At 40.2% G+C, this 25,211-nt stretch overlaps 2 protein-coding genes across 14 annotated transcripts in view; both read right to left on the bottom strand.

Moving 5' to 3' along the window:
- ADAM22 (ADAM metallopeptidase domain 22) overlaps positions 1-694 on the bottom strand; it is a 138,420-nt gene extending 137,726 nt beyond the window's left edge. For 3 of the 11 annotated variants that reach the window (XM_068673890.1, XM_068673896.1, XM_068673897.1), the window contains exons 1-2: positions 447-686; positions 188-348 (exon numbers count right to left, since the gene is read on the bottom strand). In XM_068673890.1, the coding sequence (XP_068529991.1) occupies positions 188-348; positions 447-504 (219 nt within the window). In that variant the 5' untranslated portion in view covers positions 505-686. Of the gene's footprint in view, positions 1-187; positions 349-446 lie in introns of all 11 variants that reach the window. The other 8 variants (XM_068673888.1, XM_068673893.1, XM_068673886.1 and 5 more) reach the window with 7 other exon arrangements.
- Positions 695-6,951: 6,257 nt separating this feature from the next.
- On the bottom strand, positions 6,952-25,093 carry DBF4 (DBF4-CDC7 kinase regulatory subunit). Of its 3 annotated transcripts, none has more exons than XM_068673885.1 (12): positions 24,836-25,093; positions 22,046-22,221; positions 16,839-17,033; positions 15,955-16,005; positions 15,316-15,385; positions 15,092-15,168; positions 13,631-13,661; positions 13,316-13,361; positions 11,594-11,725; positions 10,848-10,962; positions 9,624-9,748; positions 6,952-8,193 (listed from the first exon to the last, which is right to left on the bottom strand). In XM_068673885.1, the coding sequence occupies exons 1-12, from the start codon at positions 24,867-24,869 to the stop codon at positions 7,128-7,130; spliced, it is 2,118 nt and encodes a 705-aa protein (XP_068529986.1). In that variant the 5' UTR covers positions 24,870-25,093; the 3' UTR covers positions 6,952-7,127. The 3 variants fall into 3 exon arrangements, with proteins under 3 accessions (XP_068529986.1, XP_068529984.1, XP_068529985.1); XM_068673883.1 differs by having other exon boundaries at positions 22,046-22,224; positions 24,836-25,092; XM_068673884.1 differs by having other exon boundaries at positions 13,316-13,358; positions 22,046-22,224; positions 24,836-25,091.
- Positions 25,094-25,211: the final 118 nt, after the last annotated feature.

The raw sequence follows: 25,211 nt of genomic DNA, 5'->3' as shown, positions 1-25,211 counted from the left end.
CCCCTTCCCATCCCCAACCCGCACCCAGGTGGCTGCCGCCCGCCCGCCCGCAGCATCCCCGCTCCGCTGCCGCAAAGGGGCCGCAACTTTCCTCCGGCCCGAGGGGAAGGGGACGGCTTAAAATAACACCCGGGGACCGCTCATCCCTCCGGGCTCTGGGATCAGCATCCCCGCGGCTGGCTCCTACCTGGCTCCGCACCGCGCCGCTCCGCACCCGCGTACTCAGCGCCGGCCTCCGCGCCCCGCCGCCGCCCTCTCCGGCGAGCAGCCGCAGGGGCCTGATGCTCTGGCGCTCGGCGAAGCGGTTCTCGCCCCGCCGCCGCCCCGCAGCCGCCGGCCCGGAGCCTGCTGAGCAGGGAGAGGCAGCAGGGGTCAGGGTTACGGGCTCGGCACCCCCCCACCTCCTGCCCGCCCGCCCGCCAGCCCCCGGGGTCCCCCCTGCTCACCTGGGGCGGCGGGCAGGGCGCAGAGCGCCAGGGAGAGCAGGCAGGCGGCGGCCCGCATGGCGCCGCTCCTCGCCGCCGGGTGTCGCCGGCTGCCGCGCCTGCACCGGGCCGGGAGGGGACCGCGGAGGGTGGAGGGGGGGGAACCGGGGCTGCCGAGCTCCGCCCCGCCGAGCCCCCGGCGGAGGGAAGGGAAGGGAAGGCGGCGAGGCTGCTCCCCGCAGCCCGCTCCGCTGAGGGAAGCGCTGGGAAATGGAGGCGCTGCGGAGGGGAGCGGGAGGGGGGGGGGGGATCCACGCCGGCAGCCCCCGGCCCCGGGGAGGCCCCGCTGAGGGACCGCGGAGCTGCCGGTGCCCCCCGCCCCTTTCTCACCTCCTCACTCGAGCACACCTTGCCGGCGTAAACCTCCCTTTCCTTCCCTACGACCTATTTTTCCTCCTTAATTTTCCATTTTTCCTCCTTAAAATTCCATTTCCCTCCTTAATTTTCCATTTTTCCTCCTTAAATTTCCCTTCTGCCCACCCCGCCGGGCTAACGCTGACAGAGGTCGGAGGGACCCCAACGCGGGGATCTGCTTCAGGCTGCAGCCTGCTCTCAAGAGCCCAAAGCCTCACAGAGTCCCCTCAGAGACAGCTCCCCAAAACCCAAGGGGTCTCCTCACTCCATCCGCACCCCAATTCTATGCTCCCACCTACTGGGAAGAAGCCAGACCGCTGGGCACCGCCACACACCTCCCCTACCCTTAACATAGCTAACTGTTTCTTCCTCAAAGAGTAGGAATTGCCGTAGGGTAGCCCTTCTTGCACCGTTTTCCTAAGTGGAAAAAAGCTGGCAATGCCTGACAACCAAAATGGCACAGAAATGGGGCAGTGGGCACAGCACAGGGCTGGCCAGCAGAGAGCATGGGGCCACGGCGCCCAAGGCATGGCTGTGTGGGAGCTGTAGGGTTGTCATGGAGCTGGAACCACAGCAACTGGTGCTGCGAAAGCTGCTGCTCACTATGCTCTGGGAGGCGATAAAAATAAGTTCCTTTTCCTGATACTCAATCCGTTTTGCACAGCAGCGCTAGGTCAGGCTTTGACACCTCTGGTCTCACTCCCAGGAGCGTTCCCATGGGGAAGGTCAGTGCTCCTGGCCTGGTTTGGCTGGAGGTCCCATCCTTCTGCCACAGGCTGTCTCATTCAAGGAAGCATTTACTGAGAAGAAGTAAAGTCACTGTCTCACAACTTGTTTCCCCAATAGAAAGACACAGGCAGGAGGTGACCTCTACAAGCTAGAGGTGAGAGAGACACAACAGGGCACAACGCTGCATCTGGAAAGACGTAGCAGGTTTGAGCAGCCACCAGCCATAAAGTTTTGTGCTGACCTGCTTACACTGTAGTCATAGAGTCGAGGAAAAACAAAATATTACCTCAAAGTATCCATTAAGTCCTCACATACTTGTTCAAACAGCACACAATTAGCTTACGAAACTCTGCTGCAGGGTATCAAAAGGACCGAGGGTGGGGTGGGTAAAGAAAATGAAAAATTATTCTTTAGAGGGAGGAATTTTGCTACCATAATATGATGTTACAATAATACATATATATATATATATATACACATATATATATATATATACACATATATAAGTTGTAAATCCCTAGATGGCACACAGGGAAAGTTTACCAGAGCAACACCAGCCCAGGCACGGTTGCTTCAAGGTAATGACCACGGGTTTTTTTTCTGGTCTGTAGGTTAAGGGGATGGGGTGAGAAATGATGGAAGTGGCTTCACAAATAAAGCTCTTTTTTCAGTAATGACAACCCTATCTCAGTCTAACCTTTCACTAATTTTAAGAACAAATTTTAGAATTGTTTTAGAAATGCAACCAATATGAGGGGAAATGCATTTTAAAAGTATGGATGCTAGAAGCATATGTGATTAACCAAAGCAGATCTGAAAAAAGATTTTATGGCCCTCTCCCTGCAAACCTCTGTTGTTTACATCTCTGCACCATTTTGGCCAAGAAAACACTCCCAGGATAAATACCAAAGATTAACTCAAAAGAGAAGGCTTAAATAAACGGCTGGAGGAGATTTCCCATATTACATTGAAAGATCTAAATTGTGTTGAAGGAAATCTTCATCTGCATGGCAGACATCCCCCCCTCTTTTTGTACACAACTGATTGATTAGAAATGGGTGATTAGAAATTGATGGTTTAATATACCTAACCCTTATGAGAAATAATATTTTCATTTATTGATTTTTTTTTTTTCACTGGCTTCCAGGTCAGTTTAGGAAATCAGGCAGAGAACATTACTCTGCACTTCTTCCTACCTTGCTGGAAGCTCCTTGAGGTTGCCCAGGACTGTGGCAGGCAGTCCACCTCTCAGCTACCAGCTCTTTGAGTGGAGTGCAGACACTTTTCTTCTTCCAACACAGGAATGGTTATTCACAAATGAAGGCCATTTTCCAGTTTTCACCGTCTTGCCAGTTAACATTCTATGGAATTTTATTACACTAGAAATTCATGCCAACTCTTTTTAAAAAGAGCAATAACAGCTCTACCCTACATTAAGGCATGTATTCACCACTTGCCAGACCCAACGTGCATGTTCTATCTGGCTGTCTATAGCACAACTGCAGAAGACTGAGGCTTGAAAAACACAGCAATGTTTCAAAGGACAGGGAGAAAGCAGAAAGAGTGTTTAAAATAAAAGTGATTTATAGGTAAATATTCAGCTTTTTATTTACTGTACATATTCTAGAGACTATTTTTGAGCCATAATTAATTGTGTATCATAATTTAACAATTGAATTTAACATCTAAGTGTTACTTCTCTCCTTTCCACAGCAAATGAGATGCACTCAGATTGTAACTGAAATCTAGGGCACATTTTAAGAAACGCATTCTCAGTAGTCAATATTCAATTGTGATTAAGCTTATACATATATACAAAAGCAAACACCTAAGGCTTTTTTTCCTGATACAACACAGTTCTATGAATACTTTGTGATTGTCTCCATGCATCTGGCTAGCTGTTACCATAAGCACACTGCCTTAAATACTTCCACGTGAATAGCTCACTTGCATTGGGAATACATGGTATTGAACCTCTCAGTACTGCCGTGTAGCAGCCACATGTCCAATTACACCCATCTGTGCATTGGGACTGTGCACGATCCTACATTTGCAGCAGGGGTGTTTTGGACTAACACACGTTAGACCATTTGGCTCTAGTAGTTATTTAGTTCAGAGCATGGACATTACTTCAAAGCAGGAAGAGTATGCAATTGCAAGCTAAATATGGAGCAAATCACACAGAATCCCTTTTGAAGTTTAACTGATGGCACAGCCTCATCTGGAACACCCAACCAGCCGTTCCCCAGGAAGGATGGTGCAAGGTTCAGAGGAAGCCAGGGACTCCAGAAAGGTTGCTCAGGATGGCAATGGACAGGAACACAAAGAAATGACATACAGGTGGCGTAGGGAAAGAAACCTGGTGCTGTGCAACAGTTAATTAAACGTATACTAACTTCAACCCCACTCAGGAGCAGAAGGCTGGCTTTCCAGACACCCAGCTGCCACTTCGTTTCAAGCCCTCTGCAGTTTGGTGTTGAGCAAGAGCTGCTGCTTGAAGATCCTGCTACCACCTTTGGAAACACAGTAACAAGACGGGATGTCGACAGTGGCTCCGCTGTGACAGGATGGCCTTCCTTCCCAAGGTCTGTAGCCAACAGTTTCACCAGCATGGCCTTAGAATGGCACGAGGAATATGGGGGAGACGTCTCTACAATGCTGAACGTTGGCCTCAAACTTAGACAAGGACAGCCTGTCAGTCCTGACTTTGTAATCTCCATTCACCTGAAAAAGCCTGGTGCTGGGTGTGAACCACACGTGGCATCCTCCTGACCACTTTGTCCAGCCAGCATGGACATGTTTGGGCAAGCTGCTCTTGAAAATCAGTTACTTTTGCCTAAGCTTAGGACAGATAGCCTTCAACTTGCTCAAGTTCTGCTTCCCAGTCATGGTCAAGAGCAGTAAGATGCTTCACCAACAGTCATGGGAGCCAGGAACCCCACTCCTGGTGGAAGATGTTAGAATAGTACTGAAGGGAAAAAAAAAGTTATTTTGAAAAGAAAGAATAAAAAATGGAAACCAACAGAACCTGAATCCTTGTAGCATATTACTGAGCTCCATTTAAGAACACGGCCCTCTAGGGGCTTACCTGAATGCGTACAACTCAGAAGTTATTATAGAACACCACATAGGTGTGTGGTTTTGCAGTCATCAACCCCTAATCTCACCCCATAGTCCTGTGATCAACTCTACGTGCATTCATATGCACACAGACAAACACACGTAGCCCGGATCCTTGGGAACTCTGTCCTCTCAATCACTTTTTTTACCTGAAAATATTTTTGTTGCTAATGACCACATACCATGGAGTGGTCATAGGCAGTAGTTGGACATCCACTGCAAAGATACCAAATCAGATGTAAAGAAAGTAAAACAGCAATTTTCTTCTAATGATTTATAAAAGCAGCTTTCAGCACCTACATATCATTTGGTGTTATCATCCCAATTTTACATTGTGTAGCTACAGTTTCCATTTTAAGTTTCTAATGGAAAAGATTTCGCTCTCAGTAATGAAACAAGAAGTGGGTACCAGACAACAGATCAGTCACCACTCATCCTTGTAGTAACCCTGTGCACATGCATACATTGTTTTAACGTTTCAAAGATTATGCTAAAATCTCCCCCAGAAATGTGCTTGCCACATCTATGAAAAGGACACATTAAGGTCGCCAACTCAACAAGACACTCATTTAGAATAGAATATTAACAATTGTTTTTGAATAGAATATAAAAATTACCTACCTCAGCTTCTCACATTCGCAGATAGCAAGACAGACTATCCAAAAATGAAGTGACATTACAAATTGGTATAGCTATTAAGAAAGAACCCAAACTGTAATTATGTGCATAATAATTACAAAGATGTACTTACAGATAAAACATACTTCTAACGTTGAACCTTTATTCTAGTGACTTAAGTGTACCTGTAGTGTTTTGACATTTCTCAGAAGCCCTGCCACACATTTCGAAAAATATACATTTCTCTTCAGACTTGGAAGTCTGAGACAAACATTCCAGTAACTAGCTTTCAGTATTTCATTATTTTTTCAAATAGTAATATAACTCTTCTTAAATTTAAGGGAAAAAAAATACTTAAAAGATGAACGCATGAAAATCAGACACAGCATGCTGAATCTCTTTGATGTGCTTGAATCTTTTGTGAATCTAGATGAGAAGAAACAATGAATCAGGCCAGAACTGACCAGTAAGCTTGTGAGACCAGAAGCAGTTCTCACCCAACTGTACAGGCAGTTGTATGAACAGTCAAATAAGGACTGCCCTAAGCAGCTACTTTAAACATAAAGCCTTAGATTTAGATGCTTTTTAAAAGGAAAGTATTTTTACATTGTTTTCCTCAGCCCTCCCTGCACACTGCAAAGCTTTACATACCTTTCATCACAAATGTCATGTACCAGGGGGCAAGCAACTGTAAGCAACTGCTGAATGCACAAACCATAAGAACACAAAGAGTAAGTTTGATAATATTAAATGGGTAAATTACCTGTTTGCACTTTTATGCAAAAATTACTTTCATTAATTTCTGCTGGTTCATATCTTAGACCATACTAACCTTGAGGCTTCACAAGCTTCACATTTATAAAGCTTCATGATCACCCCCACTGTAATTCAATATTCATGCCTTGCACTGATCTGGAAATCCTGAGAGATCAGCTCTGGTAAAGATTCAAAGTACTAAAAAAGTTTTCCCAGTTTTCACTTATGTCTTTCCCTCTGCTTTCAAGTAGGCTAGTCAGACAGGCTGGCTATTCTGAAAGAAAAGTAAAACCAAGGGCCCAAAACCATCAGAAACAATCAGAAACCTATTGGATGTTTTGTTTTTACTGCTGCTTTTTGTTGCTTTTGTTGTTTTTTTTGTTTTGTTTTGTCTTGTTTTTTGTTTTTTAAAAAAAGCCACACATCTACTGCTTTCCACTGCCTGAAATATACAATACGTGTAGTTTTAGTTTAAAAATAAATTATGGCAGAGTAGCTAAAGAATACAATACATGCTTTCCTAATCCTATTTCTTTGTAATTACGTAGACTCCTTAAGACAACTTCAGCAGAACTATTAGGAAAACAGGTGACTTTTTTTTTTTCCTGGTTTTCTCCAGTAAAATAACAGCAGAAAGAACAGGAGGGCAAGCAACCAAATCTCCACAGATCATCGTGGTCCATAAATGATAGACCTTACTTACAGTAGAACATCCATTTATAAGTAATGTGAATATTTAGAATCTATCATGTAAGTGTGCTTATTCAATGACTTTAGAAAATTCCACTATCCAAAAAGCTAACATACTTACTGATTTTGCATAGCAATTAATTTAATCATAAATTCAGTGCTCAGAACCCTTTACTAGCTGTAGTAATAAAGCAGCAAGTACCTTTTAAGAAAAGACCTTTCTTTAGTTTTATTCATATTTACACATACAGAAGTTTTTGCATTAAAAAACTGAAAACACCTGTACATAATATATAGCACAACAATCAAATTTCCTATGAATAAAATCTTAAATTTGCAATTGATTTGAAAATCATTGTATTAAATAAAGCAGCATTAAAATCCAACAAATGGGGATGAGGACGAAGAGGAGAATAATGAACAAACAACGTTTGTGTTCTGCCCTTCCCATATATCTTTTATGCCAGTTGAATCCCTGTTGTCAGTGTAAACTGAAAAACCTCCAAATTCAGAGTTTATTTCACTTGTCTGAAATAGTTCCAGTAGGGCTTGCACTGGTGAGCTACAAGCGCTCTTCTTCTCTTCGGGAACACACAATCCATCTGTGTACTTTACACATAACTCCATATTCTGTTTCCGGTTTTCTCTTTTATTTCTTCCTAAGTAAAGCTTTACTTTTCTGTGCAGCTTTCCAGATGGTGAACTGTGTGCAGCGCTGGCAGCCAATTCATTAAGTTCTTTGTTTATCGCAGTCTCAGATACCTCAGCCTCCAGAACGACATTGTGCTGCATCTGTTGATGATTATCACATAAATCACGATGTTTCTTGACAAATGCAGGATTGGCATCTGTTTTTTTCAAACACTTTGCTGGTAGGACTACTGTATTATTCAATTTTCGTTTTGGCTGTGGAAAGTTTCTGTCTTTTTCACCAAAATCTGTAACTTGAGTATGAGAACACACAGTACACACGTCTTCCTGAAAACACTGTAAATTCCTTTTATTTATTTCTGGTTCAAACATTTCTTTACTAAATGGCTCAAAAGTTTGAGACAAGCTCTCCATGTAGGATTTGTCACCTTTCTGAGGAAGTAGCTGTATGAAATTTGATGATGTAACAGTGTCTCTTAAGTTTGTGACACAGGAGCAATCAGTTTTAATATTTTCATTGTTATTTCTGAATCTACTTTTTACTTCTGAAGGTTGTGACAGATGACAATAAAGAATTGAACAAAGAGATCCAGCAACTGGGGTAGGCATTGGCACAGAATTTGGTTGTATTTCTGTAGGCTGGCAATCCAGTTTGAGTGCCCGTATTGTAGTATCTTTCCACGAGTAACTTTTCAATGAAATGCGTTGCTTTTTCAGTCGTTCTTTCAGCTCGTCTGGTCTGGTTATCTTTCCAACAATAGGAGAAAAATATCCTGTACTACATTTTGTCCTACAAATAAATTGTTTACAATGATTAACAATCAAATCATTGACAGAAATGTGAGGAACGTAATTCAATACGTAAACAGCTCAAGACAAGGAACCAAACTGACATAATTTTTGTTTAATCTAAAAGCAAGTTATGGTAGCAACACTGTTTCTACAGGAACAAAGTGCTTTGTATTTGAATTTGACATTTTCCTATTGTTTTCTACATCTTACGAAATAATTTTAAAATTACAAAGTGGTCTAGTATTTCAGTAAATATTAGTCGTGATGCTACTAAGACCAAAAGTTGATTAACACAATAACTATACATATTTGTAAGTATTCTGTGATAGATACACACAAGCTTAGTATAATTACTTATGCTTTTCCCTAATAATTCAAACCTAAACACCCTGAATGTTTTCAAATCACAACAGGAAAAAGGGCTTGCTTTCATTAGGCTATGAGTTTGACTATTTACATTTCTTTTGATTTCACTTTATGTCTTCGATTCTTTTTGAAGTAATAAGAAAGTTATTTCCTTATCTCTGACTCATTTCCAAAACAAATCAGTGATTTACAAAACAAATTTGAGTCACTGCTTCAAGTAACAAGGATACTGCTGTTTACAGTCCATACTTTCTCTCCCACTTAAACATTTGAGGAAAAAATTTGAGCGTGTAGGTGTGGGTGGGCAGGCATGCACACCTGCTTCTAGTTGCCTTTTTTGTTTTTTAAATACCAATATGTAGATGATCTTATTAAGTTTTACATTTTTAGCTACATGGTAAATAAATACAACTAATAAAAATAAATGAATTACAGAACATATGGTCTAATATGTTCTAATTTCTATAGAAATAAAGGTCACTTTTATATAGAGCAAAGGAAGTACAAAGATGGCTCATTTTCATATGAAATTTCAATATATGTAATAACAGTTACAGTGACGAGAGGAAAATCCGCTTTCTTTGTCCAGCACAACAGAAGCTAAGAGCCTTAGATTATAGATAGGAACATCTTGACTAGACTACAAAAAATCCTTCCACTGGTAAGGAGAACAGCCTGACTGAGGAGGTTATAATTTGCTGATCTTTGGGTTACTAAGAGTATCAGAAAGTTTTTAGAGCAAGATGTCCAGACATTGCTGTCCTGTCAGGTGTATTTTTATAATACTTGATATCTTGCTTTTTTGAAGGTTAAGGATAGATGGGACAACTTTCAGCATGTCATTCTAACCTCATATTCCCGCGATACCATTTGTACTTTAATTTTTTTCCCCCTCTAATTTCTGCTTTAAAGAACTGATTTGCCAGGTACCTACTGCATTGCAAATGTAAGTGATGTATATCAGACTGAAACATGTTTTTTTCCATACTAGATTCAGAATTTTATAACTGAAGTACCTTTATGTTCCATTTCTTAATTTAAAATTTAAGACATATAACTTACCTTTTAACTTTCTTTGTGTCATCTTGGTATTCAACAAACTCATAAACAAACTTGGAGATGATATCATCAACAACTTGGTACTGTGTGCTTAGTGCAAAATTGCGGTGCTGTTCACTTTCAAGATGCTGGAATTAAGGAAAAATCGTGAAACAAATATACTACTGATATGCACATACAAAGTAACACTATGATAAGGAGAAATAAATAAATATTGATGATTATCACTAGAACAGAATAGTTCCATTTTGAAGGGACCTATAAAGACCATTGAGTCCAACCATCCAACTTTGGGGCTAACCCGAAGTTATATCATTAAGAGCATTATCCAAATATCAATTCAACACGGAGAGCCATGGGGCATCAACCACCTTCCTGGGAAGTCTGTTCTATTGTCTAACTACCCTTTCAGTAAAGAAGTTTTTCCTAATGTCCAGTTTGAACCACCCCTGATGCAGTTTTGAGCCATTCCCACCCATTTTGTCACTAGATGCCAGGGAAAAGAGACTGGCACCTCCTTCTCCACTTACCCTCCTTGGGAAGCTGTAGAGAGCAGTGAGGTTACCCCTAAACCTCCTTTTCTCCGAGCTTGAGGAACCCAGTGTCCTCAGCCACAGGACATGCCTTTTAGCCCTTTTACCAACTGTGTTGCCCTTCTCTAGACACTTTCATATATTTTAATATCCCTCTTAAATTGTGGAGCCCAGAACTGTCAACAATATTCTATGCCAACACTAAATACAGTGGGATTCTCACCTCTTTTAAGTGGCTGGCTGTGTTGTATTTAGAGCACCCAGGCTACAACAACACCCTCTGGGCTGCCAGAGCACACTGTTGGCTCTTGCTCACAACCAGCAGCACCCAGCTGCCAGGCAGATGTAGTCCCCCATATACGAGGGGCTCCATAGGATCCCCAAGGATATTTTGAGGAACAACATCAAAAGCCTTCCTAAAATCCAGAAAAACAGCATCCACCACACTCCCTTCATCCACTAAGTGGGTGCTCTTATTGACAGCATGTCTCAGACAGGAACAATTAGAGCTTTCAGCTACCTAGAGGCAGTAATGAAGAACTGAAACTTGCAAAGAAGAAAAAAAAAACTACTTGCTGCTTTTTAGATGTACTCAACACATCTTTTAAGATAAAAACATACATTAAACTAGCAAGTGGGAACTATCAAATATCTGTTTTAAGAATGTTTGAAAGCGTATACTTGTTTTACATACAGTTTGCAGATCTTCATACTTCTTTCCGCAACATTCACAATATCCTTTCCTTTTTTTGTCCTTCTGAGGGAGCTGAACAGGAGTTCCACAGTCCTTGTCACTATTTATTTTGTTTCTGTTAACAGAAAAGATATATTAATGAGTCTCAAATATGAGCTGAATTCTATACTTGTCTCTTAAACTAATGTTCATTCTCATTCACCTAATTAAAAAAAAAATCTTTATTTTCCTTCAAACTATTTACATTATGTTAGCAAATGCTTCAGAAAAACAGAGAAAAGAAGGATAAAGCAGGTGCACTCTTTAGCAACAACTCTGTACTATGACTGAATATCACTATTTTTAAAAAAATTGAGTGCCTACTTTTTAGCTTGTTACTGACAGATATCAAATGAAGTTGTAAGAAATTCACTTCCTGGAAAATACTTACTGGATGGCATCCAAGATGAGGACAAAGAAGAAACCAGTGGCAGAAAGGAAAAAATTATCTTATGCTGACCCACAATGATAGAAGAACGCTGATTTTTGGACGTATGCATCTGTATGTCCAAAAAAAGGACTAAAGACAGGATAAAGAGGGTACAGAAAGACAGACAGACAGCAAAAGTTACAGTGCAGCAGATACAACAGTCAAGATGTGGATATTAGTATTAAATATCACAAAAGTAAGAAGCAGAAGAATTATTTTAGAAAACAATTATTTTAAACCAATCTCCCTCTCTATCAATAATGAATTCTTAACAAACCTTTGTTTAGACTGAGTTTGTTTTTGACCAGAAGTCAGCTTCTTATCCACCTCAAATGGACTATAAGGTTTTGGAACACAGTAGTTCAGAACTGGAAAAGTAGTTAACTGCAGATAAAATGGGCGGTAGAGGCTGTATTGAGACAAAACAGATGCATTAGAACCATCAAAAAACATCAGTTTACAAACTACAGAAAGATTAAACATCTTTGAAAAAGTGTTTCTCTTTCAAATATGATGTATGCAAAACATACATCAGGTGAATACCCTAGAGTAAGTAATTCCTTCCAATCCTGATACTTTTTCAAAACAGTCAAGTTTCTGTAACTGTCTCGCCCACTCCACCAGTATGGCTGTTATGCCTATGGACTGTGGAGATTTGCACAGCAGAATTTGAATAGAATCACACTTAGAAACATACCAGAACCAGTAAGTATACACTAGCACTCTGAGTAGAGTAAAAACATTTAAACAAACTGAATCATTTAGCTGCAGTGTTGATGTTCAAGTTAGGTGTAATTCCCCCCTTCACCCCATGTTACTTCCATAAACTACCCAAGCAGAAGGAAACTCAGCTAATCCAGAAAATGAAATAAAGACAGTTCAGTATCTTCTTCAACTTCTGAACTATTATTTGTGTTGCATAACCATCTAAAAAGCACAAACATTTAATAACATTATGTTGCATAAACATTTAGAAGTGTTTGAGGTTTTACTACAAGTTAGAGGGTTCATAATGGAATTGAAACTCACACATTTTTATATAAATTTCTCTGTACTTGAAAATGTGTTTGTCCAGCTCTCCCAAATTATCCTAATTTCTCTCATACCTATTCTTAACCTCTTAACAGATTATAATTTAAGACTAGGTTTAGAATCCACACCCCACATCCCCAGCCCCAATTCAGGAAAGTGTCAAAAAATCCAGAGCTTGTAAACATAAAGCAGAAGTCAGTTAAGAATGCAAAGATGCAAAACATACTTTGCAGAACTGCACTTTGTTATATTTCATTCTTCTCTCAACTTCTGACAACCTCTTTCCTTACTGAGAAGTTAAACCACAAGGTCTGATCAATTATGGGACCAGAAAGACACGAAAATTTAAAAGTCTGAACGTACAAGACCTCATGCCACTACAGATATTGAAATTAGATTAACTGGGGTTTGTTTGTTTTTTAAATAAATGATTGAACAGGAAATTCAGTCTAATTTCAAGGAATGGTTTTAAGTATAATAACTTTCTTTACAGTCTCTCAAGATGAATTTTATGGAGTTGAGATTGCAGGATTGGAATTTAATATTGAAAGTTTTATTAGCCTTTTAGGCTACATAATTTGGATCTAAAAAAAGACAGATAAAATGTTGAGGGTCGAAGTTTCCAGGCTCCTTCCTTTTCGTTCATCTGACCCTTGGCAGAAAATAAACCAGAAGAAATCACTCTCGTGATCTACAAGCTGAAGCTAAACATTAACCTTCCACAGCCATTACCTATTGCAAACATTCCCTACTATCTCTCATCTCATTCAGTGGCTAAACACAGATTCACAGAGCATGCAGAGATGAAAAGTTTCTGGCTTATTGTAAGACATTATGTCTGGCATTTAAAGTCAGCAAGTCCAAGAATGCTGAAATCTGAAGTCTGCTTCCTTAAGACATACTTCCTAAGGGTTTCTGAATTACTCAGTTTGAGAATCGCGTTATTGAAAGAACACAGAAGACTTACCAACTCCTATCCTCCACCTTCACAAATGGATTTTTCAGTCTACCTGCTCAGGGAGGAGGGGGAAGGAAATGAAGATAAATAGTTTTCTTCATTCAGAATATTACTCTATTACCTGAACTGATAAGCAGGCATTATTTATTTTAGAACTTATTTTGTACACATTTTGACAAACTCCTGAATTTTAAGAAGTTTTTCTGCAAGGTTTTTTTAGAGCTACAAATTAGAAAACAACTTTACACTTATCTGATAATAACTACTACATTTTTAAGTGTTCAGCAGTTCCATGAAAACCTCTACATATACCAAAATACTTACTTCTTGACTTTTGGGTAGTAACTTGTTTTGCCTATTGGAAAAAAAAGAGAAAGGAAGTATAAAATTCCTGTGAAACTTATTTTGTATCTTATCTCAAAATCTAGCTGTAGTTTATTGTTAACTTATGAGGGTCTTCCTATGTTAATCATGACCTGTGATGCACATTGGTGACAAATTCTGCAGAAATCAGTCTGATCAGGACTTTGGAAATAGTCATATTTCCTAAAAAAATATTTAACTCTACACTGCAAAAACGAATGTTCTCAATCAGAGAACATTTTTCTAAAACAAACTAAAAGGCACAAAAAAGACCCCACTCAGGGAAATTTACTCTTTCCTCCCCCAAAATACTTACCATAATTGAAAACAAGTTCTTAAATGTGGATAAGGTTTTTCCATAGTTTACAAATGCTAATTAACTACAATCTGTAAAAAGTTACCAAAGCTGTAGATAGTAACATTCTCCAAACAAAATAATCCTAATTTAAATGGATTAAAAACAGATAATTTTATTAGCAATGAAGGCTAAAATTAGAGTATTTTGCTTTCAGAAAAGATTGATGTCTAAATTCAAGCATCAGCTTCTAACCATAATTGATTCTGGCAAAGGTACACAATTTATTTTGTACTACTTGCAAAAACATACAAATATCACTGCACTATCTATGAAAACCAAGACAAATGGTTTAGTAGAGGATTTCATGTCGCCTCAATAATTAGCTAATATGTGTTATGTTGTTTTGGAATGCAATACTACGTAGCACATTTCCATTTTTTTTTTTATTACAGACCCCTGCCTGGAACAGATAATTGTACAACTTCACATGTGTAATTTAAATTACAAAGCAACTGCAGATGGACTGCAAACAGCTAAAACAGTTTCAATGTCTAAGCATATTATACACTACAGTTTGGAGAAATCAGGATTTTCACATGCCAATGGCATGTTATTGGCAGAATAGCTTGAAGATGGCTTATACTAGTTCTTCAAAAGACTAGGAAGGAAAAAAAGCAGTTGAGCAACTGACAGATTGCCTAGAGACAGCTCCTTCAGGAAAACACAACTGTGATTTTTCAAAACAAATCAATCCAAAGGAAAGGGAAAAAAAAATAAAGAGGAAAGTTCTAATCACTGTTTCACAGTGAAAATTACACAAGGCAATGTAACCACAACCTATGTTAGAATAAAACCAAGGTTCATTTTTTTTATTATTTCTAAACAGGGAGAAGAGAAATCTCAAGTTTTTCAGTACTTTTGTTTCTTAGATAACTATCTCAAGAACAAACATCTACACACTATGTAATGCTATTATGGAATTTATTTTTGAATGCTGAAATGTATAGCATGAGCAAGACTTCGTTAAAATAAATACTACATACCGCGATGCTTACAGATTTTAATATGCTTGTGTTTTTTCATTTAATCGAATAAACTTTCACAACTAGCAAAAACTCACTTACCACATCTTTCAAAGAACTGCCTGTGCTTTTAATTAGGTAGAGCTCTTTTTTCTTTTGTTCAATGTAATGCTTAACATCTGGCAAAAAAAGGGAGAATATTTAGCTGAGTTTGTTTTTGTATATTTTAAGTTATTTGTCATTTGTAATATTTTGAATTCAACAAAAGGATTAGCCAAGTCAATGTTGTAAGTTCAAGTTAGGTTTTATCAAACAAAAATATTTACCATCAATGTGAAGGATCTTCACTCCCCAACTCAAAGCATTGGACAATATACTACCAGAGGGAATTAATTCCTACAGACAAAAAACATTAATAATTTTAAGCTATACACAGTAGAATATATACAGTAACTGTAATAAATATACAACTTGTAATATGAACTGTCATAATAAAGCTGAGATCAAATTTTAGACACTTTATTTGCTTCTTGCCAAAAGAGCATTTTCCTAAACTGACTTTTCCATCTCCACATCACTGCACTTCACCATTAAAGGATTATACTTAACCTTTCACGAAGCCAAGAGCGTTCTCTACCGGCATATTTTTTAATAGCTAGGATTTGAACATGAAATTGTATATTTACTTCAATTTCACTAGCACTCCTTAAAAAATGCGAGCTATGTTAGCTATCTTGGTAATTTACACTAGTCATAAGATTCTGTAGGCTTTAAATTCTTCAGGAAGCATCCAGAACACACAACTTGACTATTTTGCTAAGAACAATGCCTTGACCCTTGACTTCTGCTTGAACATTCCATGAGAGATCTCTGTCTTACAGGACTATCACTCTTACTAGTACTTGTTTTCCAGAACAGCAAGACCAACATTTATTGAATACAAATTTGAGAATTACTCCACTTACCTGCTCTCTAATTGCTTTTTCAACTAAGGATTTTCCTCTGCTCATACGTACCTATATTACAACAGAAATACATTTGTAGCAAGTTAGAATTCGTTTCAAAAAGCAAAAAGGTAAGGCAAGTTAAAATACATATTCATTAGCAAAAATGTAACTATAGTAATCTTCTCTTGTTTATTGTACAGCTATTTTTCACGAATTTGCATTTTTCTTACAAGGTTAGGGTTGATACAAGCAGGTGTGTGGTGGGGGAAGGACAGAAAATGAGGTTTCATCAGCTGGAGTTGTGCCAAATTTAGCTGAAGTGCATAACAAGCTTCATGTAAAGCAGCAGAAAGTCAGATACTGTTGCAATTAACACGATTCTCTAAGAAATAACTCAAAAAACCCTGACAATTCACAATGTTCAATTTTAATTATATCCTTGAACTCTATCAAAGACTACTTCTGCAGATATTTGAAACAGCAATATCTCAGCAAACATTAATAGGCTACATTGCTTAAAAAAAAATAAAAAATAGAACCATTAGATTTCATCACAAGCCTGGACATACTGATTCAGTTGTTAAACATAACGATGGCAATGTTTAATTATAATTCAGTCATAATATATTTGACCAGATTTTAGTGTTGTTTGCAGAAAAGACTCCTGTTTTCAATTTCAATCTCTGAAAATTTGCTTAATTAGCTTGAGTTTAGTTTAGTATAAAGCTTAACAAGATTGCCTCAAGTGGTTTAAAATTATGTTTGAACTGCTTAAAAGCAAAAGCCAAAAAAGTATCCATCCAAGGAACTGTAACAATCTTCAGGAAACAAAATGGGAAAAAAATTGTAAGTGTATCTCATGAATTGTTCTTGATTTGTAGCATTATTACTAAGAAACTTACTGTATCTATTGTCTTAAATGAACTTCCATCACGTCGATCTTTTCGGTTGCTAGGATGAGGTGAACTATTTCCTCCATTGCATGCAGATTCTGGGGTAGGAACTGGAGAAATCTGACCGAGAGTTGGTGCAAATTTTGCCTCCTTTTTATTAGATACCAGATAGCTGATATCCTTGCTGAGAAAACTCTCCACTCTCTAAATACAAAGAAATAAAACAAGCCATTATTTCAGGATAATAAATCAGTAACTCCTTGCTTTGCATACATTAAAAGATGACAAAGTTTCCAGATAAATCTAATAAATTAGTAAATAAATCTAATAGTAAGCTAAAAACCCACTAAATTAACAGGAAGATATTTTTCTAAAGATTTATACAATTACAATTGAGCTGCAGTAGCACCTTACAAGTCACAAATTCCAATTTCATTTTTCTGATTTTGTAATCTCAATAAAAAAGATGCTTTGTTTCAATTATTACCATTCCTTGAACTATCTAGCTGTAATACTTTCCAAATGAAGAATTCAAACACCGTACTGAGAAATTACAGAATAATTCAAGGAAAAGAACATTTTACATAATTTTATTTAACAGAAATTGCAGTGTTCAACTACATGCAAAGACATGAATATGCAAGTGTAATTGACAGTTTGCAAAGAGATATAATTCAATGATTTTTAGGACCTACAGAATGATAATTTCAGGATAAATTACCATGTTGCACACCTACAGTATTCATAACCCTCCTCAGAAATGTAGAAGTCTTCAGTAGCTTCACAGTATTTTCATTCTCAGCAAGACGCGTATTTTTTCCATGCTTATTCTCTCCTGTTTTGCTCTATCTTTCATTATCTATCACTGTGCAATTAACAATTTTATTTGGCTAATTATTTGACAGTTTATGTAGAATCATAGAATCATAGAATATCCTGAGTTGGAAGGGACCTTTAAGGATCATCAAGTCCAACTCTTGACACCGCACAGGTCTACCCAAAAGTTCAGACCATGTGACTAAGTGCACAGTCCAATCTCTTCTTAAATTCAGTCAGGCTCGGTGCAGTGACCACTTCCCTGGGGAGCCTGTTCCAGTGTGCAACCACTCTCTCTGTGAAGAACCCCCTCCTGATGTCAAGCCTAAACTTCCCCTGCCTCAGCTTAACCCCATTCCCGCGGGTCCTGTCGCTGGTGTTAATGGAGAAAAGGTCTCCTGCCTCTCAACACCCCCTTACGAGGAAGTTGTAGACTGCGATGAGGTCTCCCCTCAGCCTCCTCTTCTCCAGGCTGAACAGGCCCAGTGCCCTCAGCCGTTCCTCGTACGTCTTCCCCTCCAGGCCTTTCACCATCTTCGTAGCCCTCCTCTGGACACTCTCCAACAGTTTCATGTCCTTTTTATACTGTGGTGCCCAGAACTGCACACAGTACTCGAGGTGAGGTCGCACCAGCTTGATGCACCCCAGGACACGGTTGGCCCTCCTGGCTGCCAGGGCACACTGCCGGCTCATATTCAACTTGTTGTCTACCACGACCCCCAGATCCCTCTCTTCTAGGCTGCTCTCCAGCGTCTCATCGCCCAGTCTGTACGTGCAGCCAGGGTTTCCCCGTCCCAGGTGCAGGACCCGGCACTTGCTCTTATTGAACTTCATGCGGTTGGCGATCGCCCAGCTCTCCAACCTATATGTAGCTTAAAATCTTTTTATCTTCTCCACTAATAATCAGTGTGGGAAGCACAAATTGCAGACACAGCAAGCCTCTGCCTTCTAATTCTGCTCTACATACTGTTTACAGAAATGGTACATACTGAGAGGGAGATATGCAGGGAGACTTTTCAGTGCACCCCACACAAACTACAAAGAACCAGGTTGTTGACCTTGAAAGCACTGGGCCTAAATCTGAAAATTTAGGCATATATTCCTCCGAATAAAAAAAATAAAGTTATTTTCAACCTCTGACTTGTAACCTTGTTTACATATGAATTCTTATAATTCTGTTCTAAATACAAAAAATATAATGTGCTCTGGTTTAATGCTAAATGTAAAGATATGCATGTAACTAGAAATCATATTATTGCAATTTCTTGCCTGTGCTTTCAGACAGCACCCTGATTTACAAGTGTCAATTTCATACAACTGCTCAGCACTCCTTTAGGTTCAAAAAAGTATTAGCAAAACAACACTCAGAAGAGCTAACAATTTAAGCAAGTCCCTTTTTCTATTGTGGTTAAAGGACATTTTTATACTTTTATTGCCATGACTCTCTTAAACTAATTCAAAATATCCAACTTTAGAGTGGGCTAAGTGATTGCATTGCTTGTGTGTTACTATGTCATCTTGTACTTGTTTAAATCAAAGCATGTTTTCCATACAAAAGAGAGAATTAGGTAAAACGATGCTTAACAAGATGCTTACAGAATTTGTGATTTGAATATGAGTATTTAAAAGCGTTCATTAACAAGCTCTGTGTGGAAAGTATTTACTGAAAAGCCTATTTAGATCAAACAATAAGACTGAAGATGCAAAAACCCAACTATGAAGTATTCCATGACTAATTACCACAAGTTCCCATCCCAGAAGCATTTTCATCTGCTTTGGCATAGGTATGATGAGGCATAGAGAAGTTGTAGCTTATAGAAGAATAATTAAAAAAAAAAGCTAAACTGTATAAAAAGAAAAAAAGGGCAAAAAAAAACTCACATCTTTCAAGGGAAAGTAAAATACCAGTTGTCTCTCAAATTCTGTCATGTGGAAACTCACTAGCCCACAGATGAACCACGGCCAGGGCAGGGGTTACAGCAGCTAAACACCAGGTTCCTACCTTTTAAACTCATTACTACTGCCATTTGTAACACAACACAAATAAGAATCATGGAATCAGAATGATTTGGGTTGTAAGGGACCTTTTAAAGATCATCTTGGCAGCCCCTCTGTGGTATCACAAATTTGAGCTCTTAGTAAGCAGCAAACTTCCCTAGAGAGACTGAACACCAAACAGGTTCTTTGGTTCCTCTCAGCAAGGAACCTCCAATTACTAACACCTTACTTGCTTTTCTGGTGGCTCTGGTTCTTTGCACAGCTGGCCTTTCCTGGGTGTTGCCCATTACTCACACTCTTCATTCTCCAGCCCCAGAGCAATGTTATCTGTTAGGTAGAGGCAAGAGGAAGATTCCTCGGCCTCCTGTGAGGGGAGGCAAGGGTCCAGTTTCCTTCGGCAGTGAGTTAGTCAAGTCCATCAGCTCAGGGTTAGCAGCAAGCTTACCTCTCCCTTGCACAGACGTAGGGCAAAGCTGTCGCTCAGCCTATAACAGCACACGATGCCACACATCCACCTCTCACATCAGTGCCCGGATACTGCGCTGCCTGTTAAGCTCCTCTTCTAACACAGCTACTTGCTCAAAAAATTCATCCAGATGGGCACACTTGCACCCACCACACCCACCACTGACTTCCCACCCTAGGGGAACTTTCAGATGCTGGAGGCTCCATGCAGCTCAGGCTCAGGGCAGTTCTATCTGTGCATTGGTGTCCCCAAAGGGAGATTGTAGTGCTTCCATCTGGTTTTTACCTTCAGCCTAGCAGTTGCAACAGATGGACACCATTTTGTTTCAGTAAAATGCTGCCTCCTTTTGGTTCCCAGAAGAGAACAGCCTGCTTTCCAAAGGCACCCTCCTGCACAACCTGCTGCACAACCTGCCTTGCCATGCCCTGGCTGATGTGCCATGTCCTCTTCACAGCACTCCTAGTCTGTAGAACTCCTTAAGGGTTGCTTTTTCTAGGCGTGGGAGTTGTTCTTGTGCATGCCAAGCCTGGTCAGCTGCTCTCACCAGAGCTGGGGGCTCGTGGCAGGTCTCTCTGCTACCCTGGGGTTTCCCCAGTTCAGGAAATTCACCCGTACACCGCGATCCATGGCTCTGCTGTGAAACATGCCAGCACCAGAGCTGATCATCTCAGCAAGTGACTGCTAGTTGACATTACAGAGCATTTAAATTTCCCCCTTTTGCTCCTTGCCACACCATCTTGCTCCTTGCCACTCTTGTAAGAATGTCACCAGAATGAGCTGAAAAAAGTTTTTTTCCTAAAGATGTGGTTTTCACAGCTGTGTGCTCGCAGCAGAAGGATGGGTACTCAAAAACACTAGGGTTAAATCCCAGAATGTAAGTGCAGCTATCTGTACAAATCTTTTTGTTACAAAAGTCCCAGGCTGTCCTTGACATACTCCTTGTTATTTGCGTGCAAATAAACGCCTTTAACAAAAAAATAAAACAAAAAGAACACACAACCACCACCTACTTCTTACTTCATCGCACACAATTTTGGTCCTGTCCTTAGAATATCCTCTCACTCTGCTCTTGTTTTCAGCTCACATTGCAACCTTGATACTCAGAAGCTGATGTTCCTGCCGCCAGCTAATCTCCCAAATCCCAATGTCTCCCTCTAAATGCTTTTGGGCCCAGCAACCACACAAAAGCTTTCTTCAGTTCTCCACAGCCTGCTCTGAATGCCAAGAAGGGTAGATACCTCCTCTCTCTTAGGTGACAGCTATTTCAGCACAGCTTTTATAAAGCTCTGCCTGTACTTACTTGAAAATAAGCAAAACCAACCTCACCACTCCATTTTTGGCTAAGTAGCCTCTAGATATAAAATGTATTAGAAACTTTTGAAAATGCTGTCTTACGTATAAATTGATCAAATGCTTACAAAGTTCCATCAAGGAATCCAACTAAAGGACAAACTTAACAAATAACTTGTACCAAGCTAAAAGAACACCAGGACCATCAAGAAAACTATGTTAAGACTTCTTAAAAACGTATGCAAAACACTTCCTCTATTCTATTTAGGTTCAGCTGAAAAGCTTGATTTATAATGTGTAAACATGTGCCAAAATAGTTGGAAGTTGCAGAAACATTTCACCTCAAACAATGAAACTTTAGACTTTTAGTAAACTTTAAGTACATTTATTTAGTAAACTTCTAAACAAATGAATCATCAACTGAAATCAAACCTGTATAATAAACTTTTTCTAAAGCTAGCAGAACAGCTTCTAGCAATAAAAAGCCCAACTTGTTGATAAGCTGTCCATATTGAACATTTCAACATTAAGGAAAGCGCTAAAAAAATAAAATCCTGTCACATTAAATGTAACATTAAAATTCAATAATAAAGAAAAGTCATCCAGGATGCTTTTTGCTTCATAAAAGGTCTGCTCATGAACTTACCCCTCCTAGTTCTTTGAGGTCCTTCCCTATTTTTTCAGAGATCACATTTGATGGAATATCGAGGTAAAACACCTTCCCGGTGAGTGGTTTATATTTCAGTTTCTCTGGTTTTCCTACATCTTTTTTCACATTCTTCAAAGAAGATTTTGTCTTTTCTGTTTTTGCTTGCATTCCATCTGCTGCCAAAAGAAAAGGGAATTTAAACAGAATTGTATTTCTTTTTAAAAATTCCTAAATTACAGAAATGGACAAGGCAAGCATCCACGCAATACAGGACACTTTAAAAAAAAGCTAAATGTTAAACGTGTTATTATTTACGTTGTTTTTGACACACGTATAGCCCTTACAAGTTTTTCCCTAAAATCACATCTTAAAAAGGACTTTTTTATTTCAGTTGGTATACAGTGCCATCAATTTTCTCATCCAGTTTGGCAAGCATTTTCCATCTCTGTACATAGTAGTATAGTGTAGTAGTAGTAGTGTATATACACTACTTGTACTGATGATCACAAGAACATCATTTTAGAGGAAAAGAACCGGCCTCTCCCACTATTTCATCTGGAGAGAAAAAAAAAAAAAAAATCATATAGATGCATTACAACTGACCAGGTCAAAAGTCAAGGAAACATCAAAAGTACAAGAGCTAGATCCTACTATTTATCTAATTTTTGAGCATCCAACTGAGATGCAGGAATACTATGCTTAAAGTTCAGAATTTTAGCTATGACTTTTTCTGCCCTAGCAAATCTTATTTTAAAACTAAGAGACCACATACAGCTATTAAACTGTGCTGATGATCTTTCCTGAAGCTCAACACAGAGCCTTTCACCCAAGCCTGCCAGAATAGACATTTAAGCAAATAAAAAATTCAGCCTGGGTCAGAAACAAGCCTTATTTCACAAGAGAAATCTGAAGTATCACTCAGTAAACTGAATAGCAATCAAAAAAGGGAAAAAGAAAAAACAAACAAACAACAACAAAAAAAACCCACAATGATAAGAAACAAAATAAAATGGACAATTTTATTATGCCAGTTTTAACTCATGAATCACCCACAACTTAAATACCACATGCAGTTCTAAGAGGAAAAAAGGGTAACACCAAGTTAGGGAGAAAAAGGGAGAACAGGTTTTCTCCCAAGTTAGGGAGAAAAAGGATAACACCAAGTTAGGGAGAAATATAAACCACTCACTTCCCGGTGAGTGGTTTATATTTCAGTTTCTCTGGTTTTCCTACATCTTTTTTCACATTCTTCAAGTATGAGGAAAGACTGTACATTAAGACTTTGTCAGTCTGAAGAAGAGTGAATTGGGGGAAATATAGCACAGATATACAAAATCAGAAAGAGCATAGAAATAATGGTTAAATAGCTTATTCCAGTACAAGAGCTACAGGGCACAAAACAAAACTAGTAGTCAGATATAAAACGGAAAACAGGAATTGACAGTCTATGCAATGGGGCAAGCCTGCACAGCCTGCTGCCAAAGGACACTGTCAGTACCAAGATGTGATTCTGAAGGAAGGCTGCACCAATAGATGGAAGAGGAATACTTTTTGAGGGATCCTAAATACATAAAAGTGAACTGTAATTCATGAAATTCCTGCAACTAAACACAGCTGGAAACTAAAATAATATTATTAGAGGAAAGTGATTGCACTCTCTGGTCCTACACACATCCATTATATGAACTGATTTACAACCTGTGATGGAGCGGCGATCATCCAAGACTGGCATATCACTGGTTTTATATGGTGGTTTCTTCCTCACTGCCCAATGCCCTACTCGTTACTTCTCTTTTAGAGAAGTTCAAAATGGACAGAGGGTTGCTGCAGGAAGTGAGCAAGCATCTTCTGGAGGCAAAAAGCCCACAGGGAGAACAGCCCCTGTGTTACTTATTCTTTCCCTCCCTGAAAGTGTCTCTAGCAGGGAGAGGGAGCAGAACAACAACTGGTGCTGCTATGTTCTCTAAGTTATGGTTACAAACATGCAAAAATGAAGCAGGAACAGCAGTCAGTTTAGTAAAATCCAGGAGACCAAAAGCAAATCCAGGAGACCAAGAGAAACAGGAAGCATGGAGACTCCGGACAGTGCAACTGATTTAGAAGCTAAACAAAAAAGAAGGCTGAAATGTTGGGTCAGAGATGAGCTGAGCGCAAGCAAAATTCCATAGGGATCAGATGTGGTGTTCTACCCTGCACACGCAAGCAACACCCAGAGCAGAGCTGAAAACTTAACACACTGAATATTGTATTTTTTATTGGAAAACGTGTATTAAAATTACTAGGGATAAGCAAAAACGTGGAGCTAGTTAGCAATTTTAATTAAGACTGACGTTTTAATAGTTTCCCTCGCAAAGTGCCTGCATTTTAACTCCGTGGCCCTGAGGTGCCCGAGGCCCCTCTCGTGCACGTCCCTGATACCAGCGAGGCTGTGCCCGGGTGGAGCTGGTTTCAGGGCGGCGGCCTAGCTTCTGCTAGCGCCTTCACCTCCCCAGCTAGGCTCTTTTTGCGCTTAATTCCAAACATTATGCAAAAAAAAAAAAAAAAAAAAACGAAAGAAAAAAAAATAATTTAAGCGTGTGAGCGCCAGCGTGCTAAAGCGATGCATTCCGGGAGCGCCCCTCCAGCTGGCCACGGCCACCCAAGGCCACCAGAGGCTCACTCACCGCCAGCCTCACAGGGCCTGGGCCTCACAGAGCCGGGGCCTCTCAGCACCGGCTGCCCCGGCCCGGCCTCAGGTGCCCACCGAGAGCCCCCGGCCCTCCCCAGCCGCCCCCCCCGGCCACTTACGGGTCCGCGCTGCTCTGGCGGTGCCGGGCTTCATCGTGCGGCGGGGTCACATCCTCCTCCGCCGCCCCGTGAGGAGACCGCGGGGGCAGCGCCGCCGGTATGGCCCCGGGGCCCCCTCGGCAGCCGTTGGGGTCCGGCCCCGTCCCCTCACGGCCCCGCTGCCGGCCGCGCGCCGCCAACGGTCGCCCCGCGTGACGCGAGGTGAGGGGAGAGCGGGAAGGGAGCGGGGGGCGGCGCCCAGCGGGAGGGGAGGGCGGGGCGCTGGGAGGGGGGGGTGTGGAAAATGGCGGCCCCAGGGGTATGGGGGGGATCTGAGGGGCTCACGGTGTTGGTGGCTGGCAGCTTTGCTTCCCTCAGAGGTCCCAGCCCCACTCGC

The sequence above is a fragment of the Anas acuta genome, chromosome 2 (assembly GCF_963932015.1).
Source record: "Anas acuta chromosome 2, bAnaAcu1.1, whole genome shotgun sequence".
Taxonomy (NCBI): Eukaryota; Metazoa; Chordata; class Aves; order Anseriformes; family Anatidae; genus Anas; species Anas acuta.
This window is presented reverse-complemented; position numbering and strand designations above follow the sequence as displayed.